The 25,865-nt window shown below is 38.3% G+C and overlaps 1 protein-coding gene across 2 annotated transcripts in view; it reads right to left on the bottom strand.

The window, feature by feature from the left end:
• Positions 1-25,865, bottom strand: part of SAMD12 (sterile alpha motif domain containing 12) — a 419,976-nt gene that overhangs the window by 249,023 nt on the left and 145,088 nt on the right. For both annotated transcript variants that reach the window (XM_058668529.1, XM_004580697.4), the window contains exon 3: positions 721-850. In XM_058668529.1, the coding sequence (XP_058524512.1) occupies positions 721-850 (130 nt within the window). The remainder of the gene's footprint in view (positions 1-720; positions 851-25,865) is intronic.

Below are 25,865 nucleotides of genomic sequence, written 5' to 3'. Positions count from 1 at the left end.
CTAAGAGACTTAAACTTAATGACCATTGTCATTAATCATGCTATTGTAATTTTCTGGTGCCCAGCGTATCTTGACCTCCACATATATAAGGCTAGAAAACCCTGTAGCCTTGATGCAATGCTTCACATGTTTTCATCTTGTATGCACTCAGGTAGTGACAGAATTCATAGCAGAAACTTGAAACATCACTGAATATGGCTGAAATGTGAAATGTGTCATCAGGAAACTGCATGACGGGGGATAGAAATCTTGGGCAAACTGACTTGTCATCTTGAATTGTTTTACAAGCCTGAATAGCTTACAGGTCAGAAAAGTCAATAAAGTTTAACGTAACAGAAAAAGAAAAGAATTTTCCTACTTAAAAGCTTTCCCCAGAAGAGCCACTTAGTGATCTTATAACCAAGTTAAATTGAAAGGCTTTCCTTCTCTTTTTTTCTCTAGGACTTCTAGGCTTTTATATTCTCTTGGTTCCTGCAACTTCTCACACTGAATATATTATTAGAGTAGACACAACCCATGGTTTCCTATAATAAGCACTTATATTTGTTAAGTAGCACAGCTTACATGGATCTGGAGTTTCTCACCCCTTTTCATGTAAAGCCATGCCAGAACACTGAGTCAGGAGGATGTTGCCTCATTGGAAGGGTATGGGAAAGGCCATGGAGATGTGGATGGGGAGGCAAGCAGGGAGGGAAATATTTTGGATACTGCATACTTTACCAGTTATGTCATGCTGTTTGAATGACTCACTGTAGATCTGATACTGATTTGGACAGTGTTTCTTCAACCATTTGCAGACATCCTGCTGGGTCCACAGAGCCACCGGCTTTGACAGCTTCACCGTAGCTGACTATAAATAAAGAAGGAAAGGAAGGTCTGTTACTGTTAAGGAAGATCCCAGGCCTGGGAAGATACTACCGTGAAACATCCTAAGGGTAATAAAGGCCATAGCCTTGATTCCTGGAAGATAAACATCTATCTGTTCTTGTCCGCCTTTTAATCTCAGCAGCCCTTCTTCATACTACTGAGAACCACAGTTAAGACCCAGGTGAGGGGCCTGGCATGATGGCCTAGCAGCTGAAGTCCTCGCCTTGAACGCCCCGGGATCCCATACGGGCGCCAGTTCTAATCCCGGCAGCTCCCCTTCCCATCCAGCTCCCTGCCTGTGCCATGGGATAGCAGTCGAGGATAGTCCAAAGCCTTGGAACCCTGTACCCACACGGGAGACCTGGAGGAAGTTCCTGTCTCCTGGGTTCAGATCAGCTCAGCACCAGCTGTTGTGGTTAGTTGGGGAATGAATCATCAGACAGAAGATCTTCCTCTCCGTCTCTCCTCCTCTCTGTATATCTGACTTCCCAATAAAAATAAATGAATAAATAAAAAATCCAGGTGGGGAAAACCATGAAATTTATCTTGTGATCTCATTTCTACCAGGAGAAATTCCTAGGAATCCCTAGGGAGTATTGTTCACTAATGAAAACTCTAAAGGCCAGGGAGTGCCAAGGAGTGACTTACACTTCATAGATGAAAGAGTTGCCATCATATGTCCTTTTCTGTATTTTAAGCTGTCTGTCTCTTATCCTTGACACCTTTAAGGCTATGTACAGTACTTGTCCCAGGAAGTGCTGAAAACTATTAGGAATGAACGCTATATGATGCAGAGATCTAAATACTAAAAATTCAGTCTTTGGAATTAGGGTGGCACTATGAAGCCTGGAAACACTAATAACACCACTCTGGGAAAAAAAAAAACATCATTTCTACTACATGTGTGAAATAGCAATAAAGTAGTTAGGCTTGATAGAGAAGCCACCCAGCTAGGACTTTTATTGCTCACGGACAGATCTGGGAGGAAAACAATGAAAGAGGTATGCGAGGTACAGACTTTGACAAACGCCAAGCTCCAAGTACATTTACTGAAGCCCAGGCATGAATGCTCTGCTAGCCACTGGTCTCCCTCACAGACCCCAGGATAGCTGATGCTAAATGAAAGCTTCATCATTAACACTTTTTTTAAAAAATGGATGAGTGTTTGTTAGAAATGTAGGGCTACAATACTGAATAGTGCAAAGACCAATGCTTAAGTATCACTGCCCTTGTCACTTGGCATCATATTTCTTCATTTCTCTTTCAATATTTCAGATTAAGACAGGAAGAGAAGCTGAATGTGCTAGGGTAAGAGAGGAGGTATTTAAAAAGTTCCAGGAAAAATTATACAATACAAAAATGATGCATGAGTTCAACTTTCTTGCATCGATTCACTAGTCCTATGAACTTCTAAAAGTACTATTATATTTAACTCCTTTCAAATATTATATAATATTTAATTCCTTTCAAACATTCATTAGCTTTTTTTTCGTGAAACAGAGCTAATGTCAGTTTCAGAATCTGCAACAGAAAGCAGCAAATAGGTCCAGTGACTTTACAGTATCTAATTTACAGATATAGCACCACCAACTCCTGTTTCACTCCAGCTACATTTATTTTATGGCAAATGAACATATTTTAAACTACAATAAATCTTAATAATGTAAGTAAAATTTTATTTCTTTCTCAAACGTTCTTTTTTGTAATACATTTCTATTTGTGTGATTTCTTAGACTAAATCACTTACAAAATAATTACATAATACTTAATACTTTGCAGATTTTTTTCCTTTAACTCTTGGACATGGAATATTGTATTTCCAAAGATGATATTTTTATGTTTGTAAATACAGTTACATATACTATGTTTGTGCAGGTGCATTTATATGTATTTCTGTTTTTCATTCACATACCCACTGGCATGTGGAGCTGCTGTTTTCTCCCTTAGAGTTCCAGCAGGTTATGGGTCTGCCCTCATCAAAGGGTACAGAAGAATGGTGCTATATGATTTCAGACACTGCACCCTAAAAGGTACCAGTGATACCAATTCTGTCTGAATATATCATCTAAGACCCACCCTTGGGACCCAGCTGTGTAGTGAGGAAATCCAGGCCATGCAACATGATCACAGCCCAGAGCGTTAGTCTCCCACTAACTGCTACAACCAAGTTCCAGCTGACTCCAGCTACCAACCTTCAATCAGGACACCTCGGACAATAAGGTGCAGCGACATGTCTTGCCTTCTGTGCTCTGAGTCAGTTCCTCACTTCTGCTCCTTGAGTGTTGTAAATAGTCATCTTACACCACTAAGATTTGGGACACTATCTTCTTGCAGTTCTGAAACTGGAACATTGTTACAGCTTCCACAAGGATCACAGCTGTTAGAGCTTCCTGTAATCCTGAATGTCTTGCCTTTAAACAGGGATACTCTGTACATGTACAATGAGTCAATGAATGAATACACAATTTTCATGACTTCCAGACTTTACAGACTCACCTTACCATTTGCTCAGAAGGTAATTTTAGTCTAGCATTTGCAGGTCTACCCACTGTGAACTGTGACACTGCAGATGTAATGAACACATTTGCCTCTGTATGCCATCCACAACCCTGACTCTCCAGTCACTCTAACTTCAATTCAAAATCATACTGAACATTTCTCATTTTAATGAGAGAAAGAGTTTGGTTACTGAGGATGGAAATGAGTAACTTTGTTTTTGTTGATCTCCAGGTTTCCCTTTTTGTCCCTCATTACCTAATTTCTCTGGCACAATTAGGAAACTAAATCATTAGATCTTTTAGCTAGTAAACCTACTTGCCATTGTGCTTCACAAGTCAGCACCTCTGAGTCTGGCTCTTCCTGCTCTAAAAATTTCCCTTCAGATTAGCTGAATGAGTTTATAGCTGACACATCATTACTCCGGAACTCTTGCAAGTAAAGCTAATCACATCTTTTGAAAACTCCTATAAACCAGTGGCAGAAGATTGTAAATTAAGTTGGGAAAGCTGGAGGATGAAGTTGCTTATACATCAATAACCCAAACCTCCTCTTTCCTGGAAGGTTGTATTTTACTATCTCATTTCCTAGCAAGCAGAGGACTCCCCACACCAAGACTAGCCCATTCACTGAGCATTCTGGATAAATAAAGAATGTGCCCTCATAGTCTATCATGTAGAATTTTGCTCTGGGTATTCCTTTTGATCATAAATACAGAAGTTCTGCAGATATGACTTAAGCAGACATGTGGCTTTTCCTCATAGTATGTTCTTTCACTTGCTTGGATCTCTGTAAACTCAAATGTTTAGGCACTGATTTTTTTTAAAGATTTATTTATTTTTATTAGAAAGGCAGATGTACAGAGAAGAAAGAGAGGAAGATCTTCCATCTGATGATTCACTCCCCAAGTGACCCCAAAGGCCGGATGTGAGCCAATCCGAACCCAGGAGCCAGGAGCCTCTTCCAGGTCTCCTACATGGTGGATGCAGGGTCCCAAGGCTGTGGGCCTTCCTTGATTGCTTTCCTAGGCCACAAGCAGGGAGCTGGATGGGAAGTGGGGCTGCTGGGACTAGAACTGGTTCCCACAAGGTATCCTGGCATGTGCAAAGTGAGGACTTCAGCAGCTAGGCTATGGCGCTGGTCCCTGGGCACTGATTTTTAAGACCATACTATGTTACAAGGATATACTTCCAATATATTGATCTACAAAATGGGAAATAGGGCAAGGGAGAAAGACTCTTACTATTCATAACAAACGTGTCTCTTCTTGTCCAGATGGTCATGGACATATTGAATCCATTTATCAGGTGATTCTTAGTTTTGGCTCTAACAAAAGTTTTATCAGTTTGTTACATGTTAACTTTTCAAAGCAAAAATGACTCCTGAATTTTCAAGCTAATTTTGATTCTTTTTGTCTGTACTTTCTTTTTTTTTTTTTGTGCACCCAGGTCAATCTCAACCACTATTTCCATCATCATTTCATCCATTCCAGTCAGCAACCATGTTTTCAGAGTGAATCCTATAACCTGTGTGATTCCTTTAAAGAGTTCAAAGTTTACTTCCCAACAACAGTGTATTAGGGTTCGTTTTTCCACACATCTTCACCAGAATTTATTATCTTTTTAATTTTTGGATGAAATCACTTGAATTCAGATGAGGTGAAATCTCATTGTAATTTTTATTTATATTTTTAAAAGATTCGTTTATTCTTATTGCAAAGTCAGATATAGAGGAATAGAAACAGAGAGGAAGATCTTACGTCCATCGATTCACACCCCAAGCGGCTGCAACATAGGGAGCTGAGCCGACCTGAAGCCAGGAGCTAGGAGCTTCCTCAGGGTCTCCCACACAGCTGCAGGGTCCCAAGGCTTTGGGCTGTCCTTGACTGCTTTCCCAGGCCATAAGCAGAGAGCTGCATGGGAAGCAGGGTCACCGGGATTAGAACCAGTGCCGATATGAGATCCTGGTGTGTTCAAGGTGAGGACTTTAGCTGCCAGCCTACCATACTGGTCCCTATTTGTATTTTTTTGGAAGTCATGTGGCCGTTTACATTTTATCCTTTGAAATGTGCCTCTTGAAAGTGTATACTAGCATAACCATTATGGAAAACAGTAGATTCTTTAGAGATCTGAAAATTGATCTACCATGTGAAACAGATATTACACTCCTGGGAGTTCATCCAAACAAAATGTAATCAGCATTTGAAAGAATTATATGTACCCCTATGTTTATTATGGCTCAATTCACAATAGCGAAGCTTTGGGATTAATCTAGATGTCTGTCAACTTATGGCCATCATGCATAGCGAAATGAATCAGTCCCCAAAAGTCAAATGTGATGTTTTTTCTGATATACAATAATTGATATAGAATAGGAAAAAACCATACATCCTGTAATTTGATTGTTGCTTTTAGATCTTGTTTATACTCCTGTTGACATGGGCTCTTTCTACCTTTTACTCTTTGAATATTATGGTTACTGGTGTATTAAGCATTTAAGTTATAATTTCAGTGTACTCTATAATTACAGGCTTAATGCATCACTAACCAGAATAGTCAACAAGTAACAATGGAAAGACCACAGTAAGTAACAACATGGAAGGAGCTGAATAGGAAATGGAACAGACAACTTGAACTGGTGCCCATAAGGGATGCTGGCACTACAGGTGGCAACTGAATATGGTAAGTTATAGCACTGGCCCCTGCATTTACGGTTTTGCAAAAATTAAAGCAAAAGGAAGGAAAAAGAGAGATGGAAATAAAAGGAAGGGCTGTATGCTTATCTTCCTAAGAATTATATCTCTGAAATACTCAAAATGTACTCTCTTTATATTAATAAAAACTAAAAAAATCCACTTAATTCCTATGTGCAACTTGGAACAACAGGAAGCTTGTTCTTGGCGTACAGCTCTCTGATCTACCATACTCTCCCACAGAAGGGAGGTGCAGAACCTGCAGAACTGTCCAACCCTGTCACTGTCCTCCCTCCTCTGCCTCCAGACACTGATGCCTCTCTTTACAGCCATTTTTGCACTCTTCTCTGGTTTGTTGTCATTTCTTTTTTTAACAGCAGGAACCTAAACCAAAATAATGGTTCATAAAACAAAGAGATAAAGCATTGTACGTTTACCAGGAATAGCAACCTAATAAGAAAAGAAACATCCTGCCCCAAGGCAAACATTAAAAAAACATGGGCTCCAGTTCTCTCTCCACTTCCACATCCATCACGTGGCTTCTAGATTACATCCCTGGAGATGATTTTGGCTTGTTTTGCTGCCTTAGAAGAGGCCCGGGGCAGTTTGTTATCCTAACTCCTGCGTACTGTGACACCAAACAGAATTCCAAGCAATGTCTATCTAATTTGGTCCCAGTGTTTCAGACAAACTGAAAGTGCATTTCAAATGCCTTTATTTTTTATTTTACACAGGGACTTTATGCAAAATACACATTCCTTTGAGAAAAAAGTTGCTTGTGAATTAGATTTTTTTTAACAAGTGATTTCTATTTCCATGTATCCTTATACAATAACTCAGGTTATAGTTTACACTAATTTCTGCCTTGTGTTTAACAGCAAAGAAATCTTAAGCAATAAATGATAGGTACTCTTAGTAAAACTGAAGCTTTTTGGTGAATAAAGTAAATAGTGTATACACAGTTTGATACTAAAATAATAAATTTATGAAATTCCTATATATAATATACATACATATATACACAAGTTATATCACACATATACTGGTAGTTCAAATAGACTTTGCCTTTACTTTTCTGGGCTTTGATTTATAAGAAAACACTGCCATTTTAAAATTGGGAATGTCTATCCCAACTCTGTACTACGCGAGAATACATGATGTCCAGGTGGTTGACTGTGAAAAAGCAGACGACACTTAGATTGACATCCATTAGTAGCAAAAAGTGAGCTTAATGGTCAAACATCAGACAAGAGAATAAACATATTTCCAGGATCTCTTTCTTCTCTGCCTGTTCTGCAATGACTTTCAGCTCTAAGATCTCTCTCATTTTGGCTGCTATTTTGCCATCATTCTCAAGACAAGGAAGAGAGGAGGAAAGAACTGGAATGAAACAACAACAACAGGAGTGCAGGGAAGAAACACACATCTGCAAACCATGAAAACTTACTTTAGAGGTTGTTAGTGTTCCTTTTCCCAAAAAAGGATCTGTAAATTTAACAAGAATGGCTAGTGCTCAAAATACTCGGTGTTTAAACAAATTAGTTTTCAAAGTGTTAAACAGGCCAACTTGTTTCACCCTGACTCTCTCATAGAAGAAAGTGCTTAGGGCATACAATAAAGTATCTTTAATATAGACAAGATACCTATTTAAGAGATAAATATTCCCTAAATGTAGGACATTAATATTTCTTAAATAAATTTCTTGTCTATATTATAGGGTACTATAAAAAGTTCATCGAGAATGGAATTAAAAGGAAAGTTTATTTTGGCCCAAAATTTCTTGACATTTATTCCTTTTTTTTTCCACAATGAGAACTTTTTTAATGTTTCTGAAGACTTCTATTATTGTGTTTTATTTCCAGAGAGACAGATCTGGACTGCAAAAAATTTATCAAACAGTATATGCGTGCACAACTTTGTCAGACAAGGACTAAATGTCAGCAGTTAAATTAAAAATGATTGATAGTTTTTCTTCATTCTTTTCCTTCTTTTTTTCTTGAGCTTACAAAGTTTGGGAAACATTAGTCTAGATTCAGGACTTTCCTAGATATTCACAGAGCAGAAATTGCATCCTGTGAAACAGAGCACTCTACTGCTAATAAGTAATAACAGTTTAAAATTTTCTTTCATGTTGAAGCCAGAGTTGGATATCTAATTTTTTTCCCTGATGTTTGAATCTGTTTATGGGAAAAAAATTCAAGAGAAATATTCTCACCATCAGGGTATTGGTTTCTGTTTCACATATCACATCAGTTTTCTCCATGAGTTTTATTACTTTTTTCCTTATCATGATAACGATTGATGAATACCAACCCAATCTTCCCTCCAAACTGTGGAAGTATGCAACTGATGAAGCCACAGTGCTATTTATATATCCAGTAAATACCTCAAATTTTACATGTCTAAATCAGATTTTCTATTCTTACCCTCAAATTTCCCCACCTGTTGCTTTTCAACATCTCACTTGATAGAAACACTGTATTATTTCTTGCAGCAGTCCCAAATTTTGGATTCATCACAGAACAAGAATCACTTCTTTTTTTCCCCAGGCAATCTATCAAACCTGAGGGCTCTTCGTTAAAATACAGCTAGACTCCAATCTCCTCCTCAACATTGCTGTAATCCTGATGGGAAACATAACTGTGCCACACCAATATTATGGACCCAAAAGGATACTTTGTTCTTCTTCTACCCTTATTTTAAGTCTTTCAAATGCCTTATAAAGCTTCAGACAATCTGGATATGTAGTATCTCTGACATCTTTACCACTTACCCTAATATATTCTGCTCATATCATACCAATCTCATTCTTGCCAACTATGCTCATTTCTTTTTTCCAGAAAGGCTCTACTCTCAGCTCACCACATGCATCACTTCCTTCAAGAATCTGTTTAAACATGCTCTTCCATGTAAGAGATGATCCTGATTTTCCTATTTAAAAACACTACACATCTACCTTTGATGCTTCCAATGCTTCATTATCATGCTTCACTATTCCATTAATGGTGGCAAAGTTCATTAACAGATGATATCATTCACTTATTTGGTCTGTATCAGCTTGCAATGTGCATAAAGGCATGAGTCTTTCTTCTTTGTGAGAATTTCCAAACATTAGTATAGAACCTGGCACAAAGTAGGCATTATGTATTAAAGCAATGAAGGGATTCTCCGGACTGTCATCATATGTCACAACTTCTATGTCCTGTGAGTCAGAACACCAATTCAAGGGTGAGGTGCATTCCTGACATTCCTGGGTTGGGATTAAACCAGTCTTTCCTTGGATTAGATTTCTTTTTTACTTGTGTTGAACTGAAATGCAGAGGTAGTCTAACACTATAGTTCTTAGCAAGATAGTTACAATCTGTGGTATTTTTTTCTTTCGTGATTGACACAGAGTGATGTATAAAAAAAGTTTGCATTTGGAATCACACACACCTGGAATGAAAGCCAGGTCTGGCAATGACTAGCACTGTGGAAGCTGGGCCAATTGCTGAACATTTCTCCACGTATTTCTCAACATACAGGAAACAACATCTATCTGATAGCCTGTGAAAGGATTAAAAATGGCTCATCTAAAGCAATAAAAAAGTTCCTGCCATATATTTTATGTCCGAAAGGCTTATTTTAGTGTCTCTTCAATGGCATCAATTTGGTCTGCCGCTGGGTTTTCAACTGGAATTGGAGAGGTTGAAGTGCACCTGAGTCTTTGGGATCAAGCTGACTTGAGTTGTGGGTACTGTGAGTTTCCGTTAGCTAAGACAGAAAAAAAGAGCACAAAAGCAGGAAACATATTAAAAAAGGTTAGTAGAAAGATAAGCAAAGGAAGAAGAGAGAAAATGTAGAAGAAGGATAATAATGGAAAGATAATGACACCAAATTAAGAAAGGCGAAGGAGTTCTCATTCTGGCTGGGCTTTTTTGCAACTACTGAGATGCCCCTTTGTACCTTCCAATGATGAATCACGCAGCTGATTTCCTTTGAGACTCTGAGTCATCTCTTCCCTATCTCCACGGACAGTTATGCACAAACTGTCTTCAGATCTTGTTAAAAATACAACCCAGGGGCCCCTGGTATTTCCCAGGGTACACTATTCAGATGTGTAGGCTCTGCTGTTCATGAGTTGTGAAGCAGATGCCTTTAGGAAATGCTGGTAAGACTTGCTGGCCCTCAGGTGATATGGCTGGGTATCAGTGTTTCTGACAATAAAGCCTAGTAGAATAAGCAGATGTGCACAGGCAGTCAACAAGTGAGAAGCTGTCTCTGGCATCCCAGATGGCTCTGTTATGAAGGCCTGCTTTTGCTTTCGTCCCAAAGTGTGCAGGTTGTCAAAGAGAAATAAGGAAACTATGGAAGAAGATGATCAGACTACATTTTGTGTCTGTTCTCTCAGCAGAAAAATCCATCATTCATTCACATGGATGAAAATACTCAATGGAGGTCGTACTGTGTACAAGATACAAAAGCACACACTTTTGGAGCACATATCTTAAGGGCAAATATTTGTAGTAAAGGTGGATTACCAAATACCCGACAAAGCCAAAACCTAGAGAGACAAAAAACGTTTAAGTATCAACATCACCATCTCATTACAATTCTTCCATAATAACAGTGAAGTAGACTAGTAACAATGTCTTAGTGTAAAAATGGACTACATACAATGTGCTGGAGGTCCTACAACATGAGATGCCTTCTATGTCTCCGCTCTTTGAGTATGGGGCCAGTGGGAAGCCACAGGATTGATGTTCACCAAAGAAAACATGGCAGAGACGATGAGCCATGCCGGACCTGACTTTTCGAGGCCTTGCATCCTGTGTCCTCTTGCCTTTCTGAAAGCCCCATGATAAGATGTGTGGCCAATTCTGATCAAATCAGGTTTGTGAATGTATAGAAGAAGATGCAATTTTAGATATTAGATAAAAATTGGTACCAAAGAATATTGGGAGGGTTCTGTCAAGAAGCTTAGATAAATTATGCCAGAAATTTTAAATAGCCTATAAGTTAGTTACTACTTTTAGTTTATTGAGAAATAGACTTAGGGAAGAAAAGAAGGTCATCCAAACTCATACGGCTAGTGAATCCCAGGGCTGCCTCAGTACAGATCGGTAACTTCAACGTCCACACTTCCTTCATAGGACATCTAGGTTGATGAACACGGTTTGAAAAATGAGGCTCTGAAATGTAACTTGCTTTACTGAGGTTCCCAGGGCTAACTTCATTCCTGATTAATCCACCAAGATAAATTTTATCAAAAACAACACTGGATATACAAATCAGTGACCTGGTCCATCCTCCGGATCTCTTTCTACTACTCTTGTTGTGAAATAAGGGACATTTTCTCATTGACACAAAAGGGCACTGCTACTGTCTCTGTCCATCTTATCTTATCTTATCTTACTCTTGCTAACAAAGAAAACACACACAGGATTCAAATAATTAATGAAAGAGTTTTTAGCAAAACAAAAAATCACTCTTCCTCTTTTCTTTCACTGGCAATTCTGTGCTCTTTAAACTTAAATCCATACATTATTCTAATTCAACAACTTTCTACCTCTCCAACTTCATTTGCAATTTTCAGGGCAACCTCTTAATAGTTAATATTTTTGGTCTCTTTCACTTATTAGCCTCAGGGAATTCTCTATTAATACCCTAATGAGAATGATCAAGTATTAGAACACAAAAGTTAACTTTCTCATTGTATTAGTTTTTGTAAATGTTTGTGCTTAATATTATTAATTTTGGACGTGTTAATTGTTTGCTAACTAAAATAACATTTTACGTCTATGATTTAAAAAATAACGAATGCATTTTTCTGTATTTGTTTCTTCCCTTTGACGTCCTAACTTCTGGCAGCCAATGTATTACCTTTATACTGTTAAGGTTAATTCTGTCCACTGGTCTGTTAGATTATGATTGTGAATGGACTCAAAGCTAAAAAAAAATCAATAAGCAGCATTTATTTTATTATCACTGTGTAAATACTGTCTAAATGCTTTGCAATTTGGTTTGGTTTTTTCTTTGATTACATTCTCAGCAGTCCAATGTCATATCAATTGAGAATCTCAAAGCAATTTCTCAACATCGAAAGCATATAAAATTCTTTCTCTCATGTGCCAGTGGTTGCTTATTTATGACACAATTCAGTTTATTTTCTGCGGAAGCAGATATAAAATTTAGGGTCTTTGGAGTATTTTTTTGCTCATTTTTGTGATCAAAATTTTCAAAAATTGTAATCATATTCTATACTTCTCAAATTAGTTTCTTATGGATTTACTTCATAAAGTCTTTCTTGTTCCAGATAAGCTCGGATCCTTACATCTTGCCCATCTTCAACTCTGAACCCATTAAATAAGAACTCTCCATAATTTTCCCTTCAACATACATAAGTGAACTTATATGATATTGGATTTCTTTCACTGAGCATAATGTCCTCAAAATCAATCAATGTTGAAGGCTTCTGAATTTCTTTCTTTTTTGATGTCAAATGATATGCCACTGTCTATAGACACCAGATTTCATCTGTTCCTTCATCTTTGTACACACTGTTTTCTGTTACCTTTGGTTTTGTGAATAATACGGCTGTGACTCTGAACTTGGAGTACACACATCTTGTGAGTTTGCTTTCAAGTGTTTGGCATTTTTAGCCAAAAGATGAATGGCTTTAAGAAAACAAAAAAGAAAGAAAAAGAAACTTCCCATGATCACTCATATCTTTCTTCAATATTATGGGTAAGCAAAAATGCCTGTGGGTCAAATTGAGCTTGTTGCCTATTTCTGTATAACTAGCAAGCTAACAAATAATTGTCTTTATATTTTAAACATCTGAAAAAAATCCAAAGAATAGCTATAATTTATGATATGTGAAAGCTATGTGGAATTCAAATTTCATTGTTCACAAAATTTGATTGAGATGTAGCCATGCCCGTTTGCTTTTATGGCATATAAACCAGAGGCGGAGTAACTGCAATGAAAATTACAAGCTTGCAAAGTGAAAGTGTTTACCATCTGGCTCTTCACAGAAAAAGCTTGCTGACCACTATTTTAGGACAAATCTACAACTGTCTCTTAAAATTTGCAAGCTTTGTCAGAGGTAACTGAATCTGTTTCCTACCTTGCAACATCTGACACCTAAGTGGATTTATTTCTCACTCTCCCACCGAACATGATTTTATTAAGGTCACTGAGGCATGCATATGGCTAATTCTAATACCACTTCTTCAAACTTTATACTTTGTTTCTTATGGTCTTATGGCAGCATCTGACACAAGGGACAACTGTCTTCTTGAAACACTTCTTTCTCTTGACTGCCACCAGTCTAATAGTTTTCTTTTCTTTTTTTTTTTAAAGATTTATTTATTTTATTGGAAAGTCAGATATACAGAGAAGAGGAGAGACAGAGAGGAAGATCTTCCATCTGATGATTCACTCCCCATGTGAGCCGATCTGAAGCCAGGAGACAGGAGCTTCTTCTGGGTTTCCCATGTGGATGCAGAGTCCTAAGGCACTGGACCATCCTTGACTGCTTCTCAGGCCCCAGGCAGGGAGCTGGATGGAAAGCGAGGCCTCCGGGATTACAACCGGAACCTACCTATATGGGATCCTGGTGTATGCAAGATGAGAACTTCAGCTGCTAGGCCACCGCACCGGGCCCTCTAATGGTTTTCTTTCCTTATCACTACTTACATCTCTTCTTGCCAGTCATGCATTCCTCCTCTCATCTAAGAGATACGTTTTGGGGTTCAGTTCTACCAACCATCCTTTCTATCTGCATTCTTTATTAGGGTAATTCCAAGTCCCACTATCTTCAAATTTTGTCAATAAGTCAGTGACTCTCAAATGTATACTTTCATCTCATTATCGCTCCTTAATTTCCAAATCATCTATATGAGCTGCCTTCTGCTCTCTCAAAATTAGATATTTGGACCCGGTGTGATAGCCTAGTGGCTGAAGTTCACGCCTTGAACATGCCGGGATCCCATATGGGCACCGGTTCTAATCCTTCCCTTGCAGGTTTCTGCTTGTGGCTGGGGAAAGCAGTTGAAAATGGTCCAAAGCCTTGGGATCCTGCATCCACATGAGAGACCTGGAAGAAACTCCGGGCTCCTGGCTTCGGATCTACTTAGCTCCAGACATTGCGGCCACTTGGAGAGTGAATCATTGGACCAAAGACCTTCCTCTCTGCTTTGCTTCCTCTGTATAAATCTGCATTTGCAATAAAAATAAATAAATAGTTAAACAATTATATATTCAACAGGACTTTAAACATAACAGGTCCAAAACATAATTAATTATTTTCCTCAAAATTTCATTCTCTGTCAATGTCTTTTCCTCTAACTGTAAGACAGTGACAAGCCCAGTAAACCTTGTTTGGTTTTTCCTCTCTGCATCCATCACAGTAATTCATCCATCCATCCACCCATCCATTCTGTGCTCCATGCAATATTGTGTAGACTACAGCGAAATACCTGCAAGACCCACACACTTACCTCTATCTGAAATACTGCCACATTGCTTCAAAAGGCAATTGTTGGGACTAGCACTGTGGTGTAGTTGCTACTTGTAATGCTGTATTCCTTACAGATGCCAGTTCCAGACACAGTTGGTCCACTTTCTATCCAGTTCCCTGCACTGGGAGAGCAGTGGGGGATGATCCAAGCACGTGGGATCCTGCATTTAGGTGGGCGATCCAGAAGAAGCTTCATCCCTCGCTTCAACTTAGCCCAGCCTTGGTTGTGGAATTTGGGGAATGAATCAGTGAATCAAAGATTCTCTCTCTTTCCTTTTCTCGCCCCTTTCCTTTTCCCTCTTTGTCATTATCTCTCTTCTCCCTCTTTCTCACTTTCCATCTCTAACGCTTTGTAAAATATAAGTATTTTTAAAAAGACAATTGTTTCTCAGGCTATGCAAAATAACTCATGATTTCCTCATTTGCCACCTCTAATCTATTCTTATTAGCACAATAAAATTAAACATATTCTTAATTTTTGTAATTGGAAAGGCAAACAGTTAGCCAGAGAAATATTTCCCATCTGATGTTAAATCTACAATATCTGTAAACAAGCAAAGCCCTCTGGCTCTTGAACACGTATGGCAGGGACCCAACTACTCCTTTGCTAGCTTCTCAGGTGTGAGTTAGCAGGAAGCTGGATTTAAAGCAGGGAGGGGAGCAGGGACTTAAACCAGGCATGCTGATATGAAATGCAGATATTTTAACTCTTCTGTCAAATGCCTTCTCCAAAGGCAACTTTTCATTGTGTAAATCTGGTGTTCTAAAACTAAGTCATTCCTTTCCTGTTTCTATTTCCCGAACATACTGAGCCATTCCTAATTTATTCCCAATTTACATTACCCTAAGGTAATCAAAGCTATTAAGCTATGTCTTCTCTCCGGCAGTCATACTGTTTTGAGTTGACATTTTGGTTCTAGTATAAATGTCACCGCAATCCTGTTTGTCTTCCTTGATCAGGTGATCTAAATTTATTCTAATATATTTTTTGAGATATTGCATTTTCATGCCAGTCCTAATCATTATCTGGTAGTCTGTTATTTCTGTTTACTACAATGTTTCTGCATAGAGCACACAGTAACTTAATACACATTCTTTGGATGAGTGAACTATATAGTAAATATGGAATTTTTTTTCTATCCTCCAGGCTACTTCTTGCTGGTGTATAAATTCTAAAGTTGAGTACACAGAAGCAAACTTCCTCTTATTCGTCCTTTGTCCTAGTTTGACAGAGGAATAAAGTTTTGGTGTTAAAGTGATTGGAAGCAACAAAGCAACATTCAATGGCAAGGCATCCCTTGCACATCTCAGTTCAAAAATAGTGCCTTCCTGCTTTGCCTCATTCATTTACTCAAATGCTTGTGCCGAACACTTGTTCAGTGGCTAGAACTGTGTCAGAAATGGAGTACTAAGCACTGAATAACACAGAAAGGGCCTTTCCTCCACCGTGCACTTCAAATTCAGTCTCAGCTGAGCAGACCAAGAAAGCTAAGGCAGAGAGGCCACCTAAGACTATCACCAGACACTCAGCCTAACGGCTCCAATAGAATTTCACAGACCTGTTTTTCCTTTAGATGATTAAATTGTACTTCGTTGGTTTTAACTTGCTAAGCCTGTGTTTCTTCATGAAGGAAGGGAGATGACATATTTATCTCACAGATTTGCTGTAACGATTAGATGTCATTTCATCTTGCTACTAATGGTCATTAATAAATGGCATTCTCTGCCTTTATTTCATTCTGTTATTCACACTGTGGCTGATTTGGCTGGTACTCCCACTCTCACTACAATATTCTTTCACTGTAGAAGTGTGGGGCAGATGGAAATCAGAATTAAAAATGTACTTAAAAAAATCCAATCGACAGCTACATAATAAGCTATGTTAGTGATTTCTCAGTGGCATAATCTACTCAGGACAATAGCAAGGCAAAAATGGAAATTTTTTTGGTGGTAGTCATTTGTAGTTCTCTTTCAGGGAAAGAAAAGCAGGAAAAAAAACACAGTACCACATCTTGGCCATTTTTTAGACCTAAGCATGAAGCTGGCTGTTATTAGAATGAAAAGTTTCAGCATTTTGTCTGATTGGCTGCAAATACCCAATTATACAGAAGCCCGAGCTCCCAATCAGCATGCACACACCTTGGCCAGAAAGCAGTTTCACTTGTTCAACGTTTTTTTCTCTCCCAATTGTGACTTGTCCTCTGGGTTGTCCAGGCTGACTGACCTTCTCTAGGGAGGATCATTTAGAGCCAGAAATAGGAAACTGGAATCTCACTGAGCATGCTCATTTGGCTAATGGACGCTTTTTGTGGAAATGAAATCTGGGATCCCATGGAAGTGCTTAGCAGACCACAGAGAAGAAAAACTGTCACTTGGCGCCATCACCCAGAGTCCATGCGAACAAACAACAATGCTAAAGGATGCATCAGAAATGCAGTTTCCCATGTAACTACATATTTCCCTACAAAAAACATCACTCAGAATCCTCTTTCATGTTTCCATTTTTCTACTGCCTGTGTTTTCTCTTAACCAGCTTCTCATCTCATCTCTGTGTTCCATTCCCAATTTCTCCTTGAATGTATCCAGGCTGTCAAATTAGAAATGCTCATCTTTGCCCTTGCATGCACATTATTTTCCATTTCTATTCTGGGGCTTAATTCGGATCCTTTAGCCATTTGGCATTCTGAGCTGGGCATAAGGAGGCTAGAAGTTCAAAGTTATCTTCTGAATTTCTAGACCTTTGATTTGAACGCACGATAGGCCTTAATAATAAAAATATCTGGCTAACACATTTGATATGGAGACTAAAGAGAATCAAGTGCAGGACATTCTTTTGATCCTTTAAAAAAAATGCCCAGAAAAGGATTCAAAACTGATTTGACACTGATTCTATGCTCATTCATTACATTATTTTCTGAACCTTTAATACGTCAGCAGAGCCCTTCAGAGTCCTATGGAGTTATTGATTATGGAGTAGCAGAAATCTTTCACACTTAAGAAGGGTGATGCTAGCCTCTCTCTTACCAGCTTTTCAATCATATAATTTCCACTCATCACGTATGTTTCATTCCATAATCTATTTCAGAATCAAACTACTTTCCAAGTTACTCTTACTCATTGGAAAGTGAACACATAAAAAGTTTAAAATCTGCAGATTTAATGTGCCCAACACTTAATTTCATGCTCTATTTGCACCATTGTTCAAAGCAAACAGTAGTTAAGTTTCTAGTTATATAAGTGTGTGTGTATGTGTATTCAGTTCAATACTTTGGTTTAAAAATATTAACATATTGTTATTTTTAAAATCTGCTACCCAGGAAACGTGCTAAACAATTTCTAATCTAGCATATTAACCTGTATTTTCTATATGCAAAGGGTTCTGATTTCTAGGGCTAACATACTCAACAGGACCGCTACATTTTTCTTTGCTTTTTATTGTAACGAAGAATGCTGTTAAATGATGAAGAACTGGACAGACGAATAGCAGTGAAAGCAGGTAAAATGCTTTATATTCACGGTATTTAAAAGCACTGAAAATAAGCAAATGGTTATTAATAACTATGGATGATTACTTTGCGTTAGGTATATGCAAAGATTCTTGAATTCACTGAATAAGTGGCCTCTTTCAATTCCTGAAACTTTAAAAGGCAAAAACTTGAATATAATAGGTGTTTAAAACCCTGTTTGAAGGCAAATAGGAAATTTTTGCTGTGAATAACTGGAAGATTCTTTCCCTCAGGCAAGATGGGATCAAGTCCTCACTTCATGGATGGTAGTTTGGGATCTACTGATGAGAAATACAAACACAACACCCACCCACCCACCCACCCACGGCTTACATCCTCACTTGAGAGGTCGATACTAAACATGTGAATAGCTCAGTGGTGACAGATACCATGAGGAGAACAGATCTGGATGAAGAGAAAATCTAGGACTAGGAGAGGAGGTCTACTGAGAGGCAAGGCTTATTTTCGGTGGGTTGATCAGGTTTATTTCCTATTGCAACTTAATGACTGAAATTAAATCTCTGCTACAAGCTGGAAGCATTTTACATACAGCTAACCTATGGAAACTGCAGCTTGTGACATGAAAAGTAAAAAAACAAACTGCAATAACATTGATTTTATTGAGAAGATGCTACTTTTAAAGTGAAATGTGTTTCTCAGTAAATAGCTTTCAATCATCTCTGAATTCTAATAAATTGCCTATCTAATATATTACATCCTATTGTCTTTATCTAATCAATTTTAAAATTTGCATTGTCCTATAGCCATGTCATTATAATGTGCTTTGAATATATGTGGTACTATATTTTTAGGTGGGCTGAGGATAAAAACACGAGACAATAATCAATAAACCATCTTTATACTAAAGGAAAATTCATTATTTAACTTGGCATTCACAATATACGTTATGTAGGAACTATGCTAAATGCTGGAGACACAAAGATGAAAAGTTAGGACTCCTGTTCCAAGTTCTCAATGAGGTAACAGGAGCAACAGGAGTTCTCAATTATGCAAAAGTAGTACACAATGGATGTTTAAGCACAGGGAAGAACGACAGACAGTTGGGGTACCCATGTGAATATATCCTGGTTGTCTTCTGCATGGATGTGCAAACATGGAGTTGAAACAGAAGTAGAGCAAATGGAAGAAATTTTAGGAAAGAGGTTCAAAAGGAGAACAGTGTGATAACAAGAAGAAAGTATGAAAAAGAATCAGAGGGAAACACTATTGGATGGAAAAACATGGAGGAGGATGGGAAAGAATTGGGGAAGACGGACCATAAACACTGACATAGTTTTGTTCCCATAAACAGCAGAATTATCCACATGAACACAGAAATGCATTCTCTCAAACTCTTCTGGGCTGGGTGCTAGCGATGTAAGAACAAAACAAAATGATGTCTCCACTTCAATCTGTCCAACCTGACATGACTGGTGCCCAACACAGCTTCCTGCCTCATCACTCATTATTTCCTTAGAACTATTTGTCCAGCCACATAAATGTCTGCAGTTTTCCCACCTCTCTGCTGTTGCTCATCATGTTCTAACTTGGTACAAGGCCATTTTCTGCTTCCTTACCTAAACTAACATCTGCATACCTTTCAAACCCCAAACCAAATATAATAACCTTATTTGGAGGGCATCTCTGAAGCTCCCTGCTTTCTTCCCGTAGTTCTTGGCAATATTTTCCAATTAGTACCTGTTTCCCAGAGAGGCTTAATTATCTGTCTAAACGTCTGCTCCAACACAGAACCATGAACATCTCAAAGGTACTGACAGTTCTATCCATCATTTCTATTCTTCCAAGTTCCAACACATGTTCTGCCACATAATAGTTGCTGATTATATAAATGCTTTTAAAAAATATAATTAGCTATTCTAGTACTCATTTAATAAAGATTCAGATAACCAGGACAGAAAACACCATCCTATGGATGTTTTGGTAATTAAGTACAGTTATTTTAATGTATTCTTTAAATTTATTATTATTATTATTATTATTATTATTATATTATTATTATTTTACAATGTGGTTCCATGGGCTCTGGGGTTTCCAAACCCTCCTCCCTAAATATTTTGTGCTCACTGATTTTTCCCCATATTATTGCAGGAGTACAGTCCTTCATATACAGTCACATGTCCATCACTCTGCTATTTAAGTGTAACCTTACATTGCAGGTATGGACAATGGCATAGAGTCCAGCATCCCATCATCAAGACATACTTAACAGTTTCTTTGGGAGTTTATCTTTGGTTTGGAAGTGGAGATGCATATGCACTGCATCCTCCCAACTGGTTTTGATAGTTTATATTACACAGTTACTATACTTCCCCTTAAATGAAAAGCCACAAATCAAAATCAACAACCAAAACAGCAATTAAAAATTTTCAACAATATGAAGTTAAATAACATGCTACAAAATGATGCATATATCACTGAAGAAATGAAAAAGAAAATCAAAACCTTCCCGAGGAAAGCAATGCTGCTGTATTACCTATGTGTCACTGAAGAAATTAGTAAAAATAAAATATCTTTGTTGAAGAAGTGAAATTAAAAAGGAAAATATCAGATCCCACAAAATTTATCAAAGGCAGTATTAAAAAGGACTTTTATAATGCCTCCTCTGCACTGTCCCCTCTGTTTTATAGTAAAATAGTCTGTCAAGTGTATTCTTGACTCCAACTTTCTATTCTTTACGTGAGTCATAACACTGTAGGCACAGGCAAGGGTAGAAAGTTTAATATTCTGTTGTCTAGGTATATTTTGAAGTTTTACTGGGGGTTTATATTTATTTAGTTTTTAATGCATTCTTCTGCAATAATTAGGATATAGATGGACAAATAAACTCAACATGTTTTTTTTTTAATTTATTTATTTTTATTGGAAAGGTGGATATACAGAGAGGAGGAGAGACAAAGGGGAAGATCGTCCGTCCGATGGTTCACTCCCCAAGTGGCCGCAATGGCTGGAGCTGAGCCAATCCAGAGCCAGGAGCCAGAAGCTCTTCTGGTTCTCCCATGTGAGTGCAGGTTCCCAAGGCTTTGGGCTATCCTTGACTGCTTTCCAAGGCCACAAGCAGGGAGCTGGATGGGAAGCGGGGCTGCCAGGATTAAACTGGTGCCCATATGGGATCCCAGCACGTGCAAGGTGAGGAATTTAACCACAACACTATTGTGCCGGGCCCTTGACATGTTTTATATTAATGACTCAATGCTAATTTTTCTTTTCAGAGGTAAAACCTACCAACACTGTGAGGTGCAGCATGATCCATAGTCTTTTTCCTATGTATCTCACACATATGTGTGAGTTAGGAATGGATGATTTACTGAAAATCCAGCCCAGCCCTACAAATGGAACAGTGCTACCTGCCCTGTTTTTCAACTCACCCTTGTTACTAAGCAAGAGCTTGAACAAATATTTATAACCCTAGAATATACAGGCTCACACCATTATTTTCAATTGCTGCATACTGTTCACTAGAAAACAGAGAAGTACAAAAGAGTAACTGGATGTTCACTCAAGAAATATACAAACATAATGCTCAGTGGGAACATGTGTCCTTTCAGAATATTTTTCCTTTTTTAAGTGAAAATTAGTATTTATCTAACAGTAGATAAAAATTCCATCTCAAGTTTTGCATCCACTGGGAACAGAAAATATATGCTTAACAGGGCATGAAGAATTGTGTATAACTATTGGATTCATAACATTGAAAGCTTACAAATCTCTTAAATGCCCATAAGTATTGAATGAATTATAGTCTACCTGTACTTGATCTTATCAAACTCAGGTACATGTATTAAATGAATCTTATTTTATTCCTAGTTCATATCCATTTCTTCCTAAGGCTGCCTTACACTAAATTTTTCTTATTTCTAATATTTTCAAACACTGCATTTGAGGATTATATACATATCAAACAACGTGATCCCTTTGGAGACATTCTTATTTCCAGAGATACTTAATAGTCTTGCTTTTCTTTCTACACAAAGTGAAAGATACAGTTATTCTGATAAACTTCTACAACCCTCTTTCTCATTCTGACAGAAAACTGGCATCTGAAAACAGTAATTTCTTACTTTATTATTAATAAAAGGCATGTGTTTAATGCCAGCCATAATGAAGGCTTACAGAGAGGGGAATAATAGACAAATCTACAGCACTTGTTTCCTGGAGACCAGATACTTTGACAGTTATGGATCATTAAAAAGAAAATTAGCAAAATGTTTGTATGCTTGTCTGTCCATTCATGTGTCCATCCATTTATCCATCTGCTAGATAGACAAATGTAATAAAATATCAAATCAAAACCATGTACAAAGTCATACTATGGGAGGAGGATCAGGAGAATATGAACAAACACCAAGTCTATACTGACTGAAAAGAAAAAGGATTGAAATAATGAGCCATTTACAAAATCAAACATAGAACAAAGATCACAAAAGGCAATTGTTGGTGACTGCAATATGCTAGGATAAAAGGTCAGTCCTTTAAGAAATTAACGAAAAGAATGAGCACCAGTTTGAGTCCCAGCTGCTTCACTTTTAATCTGTCATCTTGCTCATGTGCTTGAGAAAGCAGCAAAAAATAATCCTGGTGCTTGATTCCCTGCCACACACGGGAAAACAAAATGGAGTTTTTGGCTTCCAACTTTACCATGGCCCATCTCCAGCCCTAACAGATTTTTGGGGAGTGAACCAGTGGATGGCAGATATCTCCCTGACCACCCCTCTTTTTGCAGTTCTGCCTCTCAAAGAAATAAACGTTCATAAAGAAAAAAATGAAAAATTAGGGATATTGATGAGTCCAAGCAGAATCCTTACTACGTGCAGGAGTTGGTGTCTTTTTTCCCAGATAAGAACTGGAACTGCACAAGTGGCAGACTAAGGTTAGAACCTCGAACTTGAACACCCAGAGGGGTAGGGCTGATCCACATCTATGCCCTACAGAAGTCCAGGTAGGTGGGAGTGGCACAGGTGACAGGCATATGGGGAGACACAAGGGCCAAGCAGGTTTGAACTAATCAAGGTGTCTAGAAAGGAGGACAAGGATTTATACAGGAATTATAGGGAAGAAAGTCATGGCACTTGTGAAAGTCAGTGGGGGGGGCAGCAAGCCAGTGGTCGGGGGGGAGGGGGAGGGAGGCAGCAGAAAGCAAGACTGACCTGGCTTGGCAAAGACTCAGAGAAAGAACACTGAATTGGGAGAGGTGGGGCAGTCACCAAGGCAGGGCATCTCGAGTCTCTGAGGAGCTGGGTGACAACTGGGAGAAACCTGCCAAAGGCAAACAGAAAGGTGATCCTCTTTGTTATATGGCCAAGTTAAAAAAGTGTTACTGGGCCACTTCCACAAACGAACAGCCAATATGGTAAGACCCGACTGCCTTAAATGCCCTGAATCACAGCCAAAAACCCCACACCCTCGGCCTGGGGTGGAAGCTTTAGATGTGATCAAATGGCTTCAGCTGCAGGGACTCAAGGGCTTAGAGGGCAGAGGGCCAGGCGGGTCATCGTACTCAATTACTGGGTTTGGCAGGCAGAGTCGGGGGAAAGTGTGGTTTTGGCAACACTGTTGGAATTATAAAACCTTAATTAGATTACTGGATCAACCTCTGACTAGCAAGGAATGTCCTTGGGGAGGTCGTTTAATCTCTTTGCGAGACTATGTCTGAGTTCTCACAACTAAAAAATGAGAATAATATTTCAGAGGCAGCTTACAGGAGGAGCCCCTATGAGCAACAGTGTTGCTAAAAGGATTAGGATTTCAGCTGATCCTTCAATTATCTACTGCCCTTCATTCTCTGGCCTTAAAAAAAAATGTAGCAGAGCTGGGAGAAGTCCCCTCAAATGACTACTGCAAAGAAATGTACTTATTTTATATTTATGATAGGTGATGCAGCTAACTTTGCTGAGCTGAAATTGATTGTGTTGTAAAATAGCATGACTGAGTCATTCACCTTCAAAACCTGCAAATGAGAAGTAGCAGGGATGGAGTGACTTTGTATTTCCAGTGGCTCATGAGAATCTGAACTGACCAATCAGAGTTGTACTGAACTTTAGGGAAAACACTAACCCAGAAAAAAAAAAAGAGCATTAAAAATTGACCAAAGGGAGAGCCAGGGAAAGAATCAGATTAACAAAGCTGTTTACACTTAAGAAAAATGGTATTAATTTGGAGTCTAACCAATGGAATGCTGACTAGTGAAGAATAATTATTTTTTTTACTCTTACAAGGCAAGTCAAGAGAGGACACAGAATCCTTACAAATTACACACATAGAAACAATTCTATTTGATAGAGGAGGATTTTTGTTTTAAGCAAATATAAGTCCTGTTAAAGGCTTAGGATGCGTTGCTCCCTTAAGCTTTCAGAGTGAGATTTTCAAATGCTATTATCTAAAATTGGAGTTAACAAGAGTCAATTACAAATGAAGGACATTAGTCACTCAAAGAATTATCCTACCATAAGAAATAGCTTGAATGACACTCGCCCATCTCAGTAATATATGCTAAGCTTTGCTATGTTATTTTAACAGCATGGTTAATCTTTATGGCATTAAAGCAAAGTGCATGGCTTTCAGCATGTCTGGTGCTACCAAATGTAGAGAGAGCTCCCATGCAAACAGTAGTGAGTGATTCCTAAATCCCCTAAATCTTTATCTGTAACTTTTGGTAAAAATAAGTCTAACCTAGAATGTTGTGGGTTTTTTATTTGTTTCTTTTTTGCTTTTTAAAGCTATATCTAGATTTGTCCCAAATTAAATCAGAATTTCTGAGCATACACACAGGAATGGTGATAATTTTACAAGCTAAGAGTTGATACCTACTGTTTTGGTACATACCTTCATGCGGGTGAGCTGAACTCACAGAGTATCATGCATTTTACTAGAATTTTGAATTTTCATTTCCTCTGATCCATGACTACCAAGCAACCATTCAGACATTATTTTGGTTTTCTAGGTTATTTCTGCTCATGGTGACTAATAGAAGGTTATCACCTGATCCACAGCAACTATATGCCCAATAGCTTCTATTCTTGCGAAGTTCTTATCTGCCTAGTCTTTTCACTTTTCTGAGCAGCCCATCATGACTTCAGAATCCATTTAACTAGATGGAAAAGGACATACACACAACTTCAGATAGTAACACAGCAAAGGATAAGACCTGAATTTCACAGGACATTTTTTTATGGAAAAAGATTTAATTATTTATTTGAAACGGAGAGACATCTCCCATCCTTTGGTTCACTCCTCAAATGCCTGCAATGGTTGAAGCTGGGTCGGACAGACCAGGAGCCAAGAGCTTCTTCCAGGTCGCCAATACAGGTGTAGGGACCCAAGCACTTAGGTCATCTTCTGTTGCTTTCCCAGACACTTTAGTGAGCTCCACTTTAGGGAGCTGGATCGAAGCGGAGCAGCCAGGACTGGAATTGGTGCCAATATAGGATGCTGGCATTACAGCAGGTGGCTTTATTCACTGTGCACAATGCCAGTCACCCCTCCTCCCACAAGCGGTGTTTTATGTGCTGCTCTGTGGAAGAAGCTAAGTCAGTCTCATTTCTTAAACAAAATTCTTAGGAATATTATTATATTTGGAAGGGATGAAAGTGGTTTTTTTTAAAAAAAAATAATAGCAAAGTAATTATAAACAAGTGAGATTTGTAGAACTCAATTTTGACCATCTTGATCTTTTACACTTTGAAAACTTGAGATGGTTGAGAGAAACCAATTCTCCAGAAATTGTCACAATTCAGAGAATATCAATGATGCATCCATTTGGAAGGAGCTGGTCATCCAGTGTACA

This window comes from Ochotona princeps, chromosome 9, assembly GCF_030435755.1.
Source record: "Ochotona princeps isolate mOchPri1 chromosome 9, mOchPri1.hap1, whole genome shotgun sequence".
NCBI lineage: Eukaryota > Metazoa > Chordata > Mammalia > Lagomorpha > Ochotonidae > Ochotona > Ochotona princeps.
This window is presented reverse-complemented; position numbering and strand designations above follow the sequence as displayed.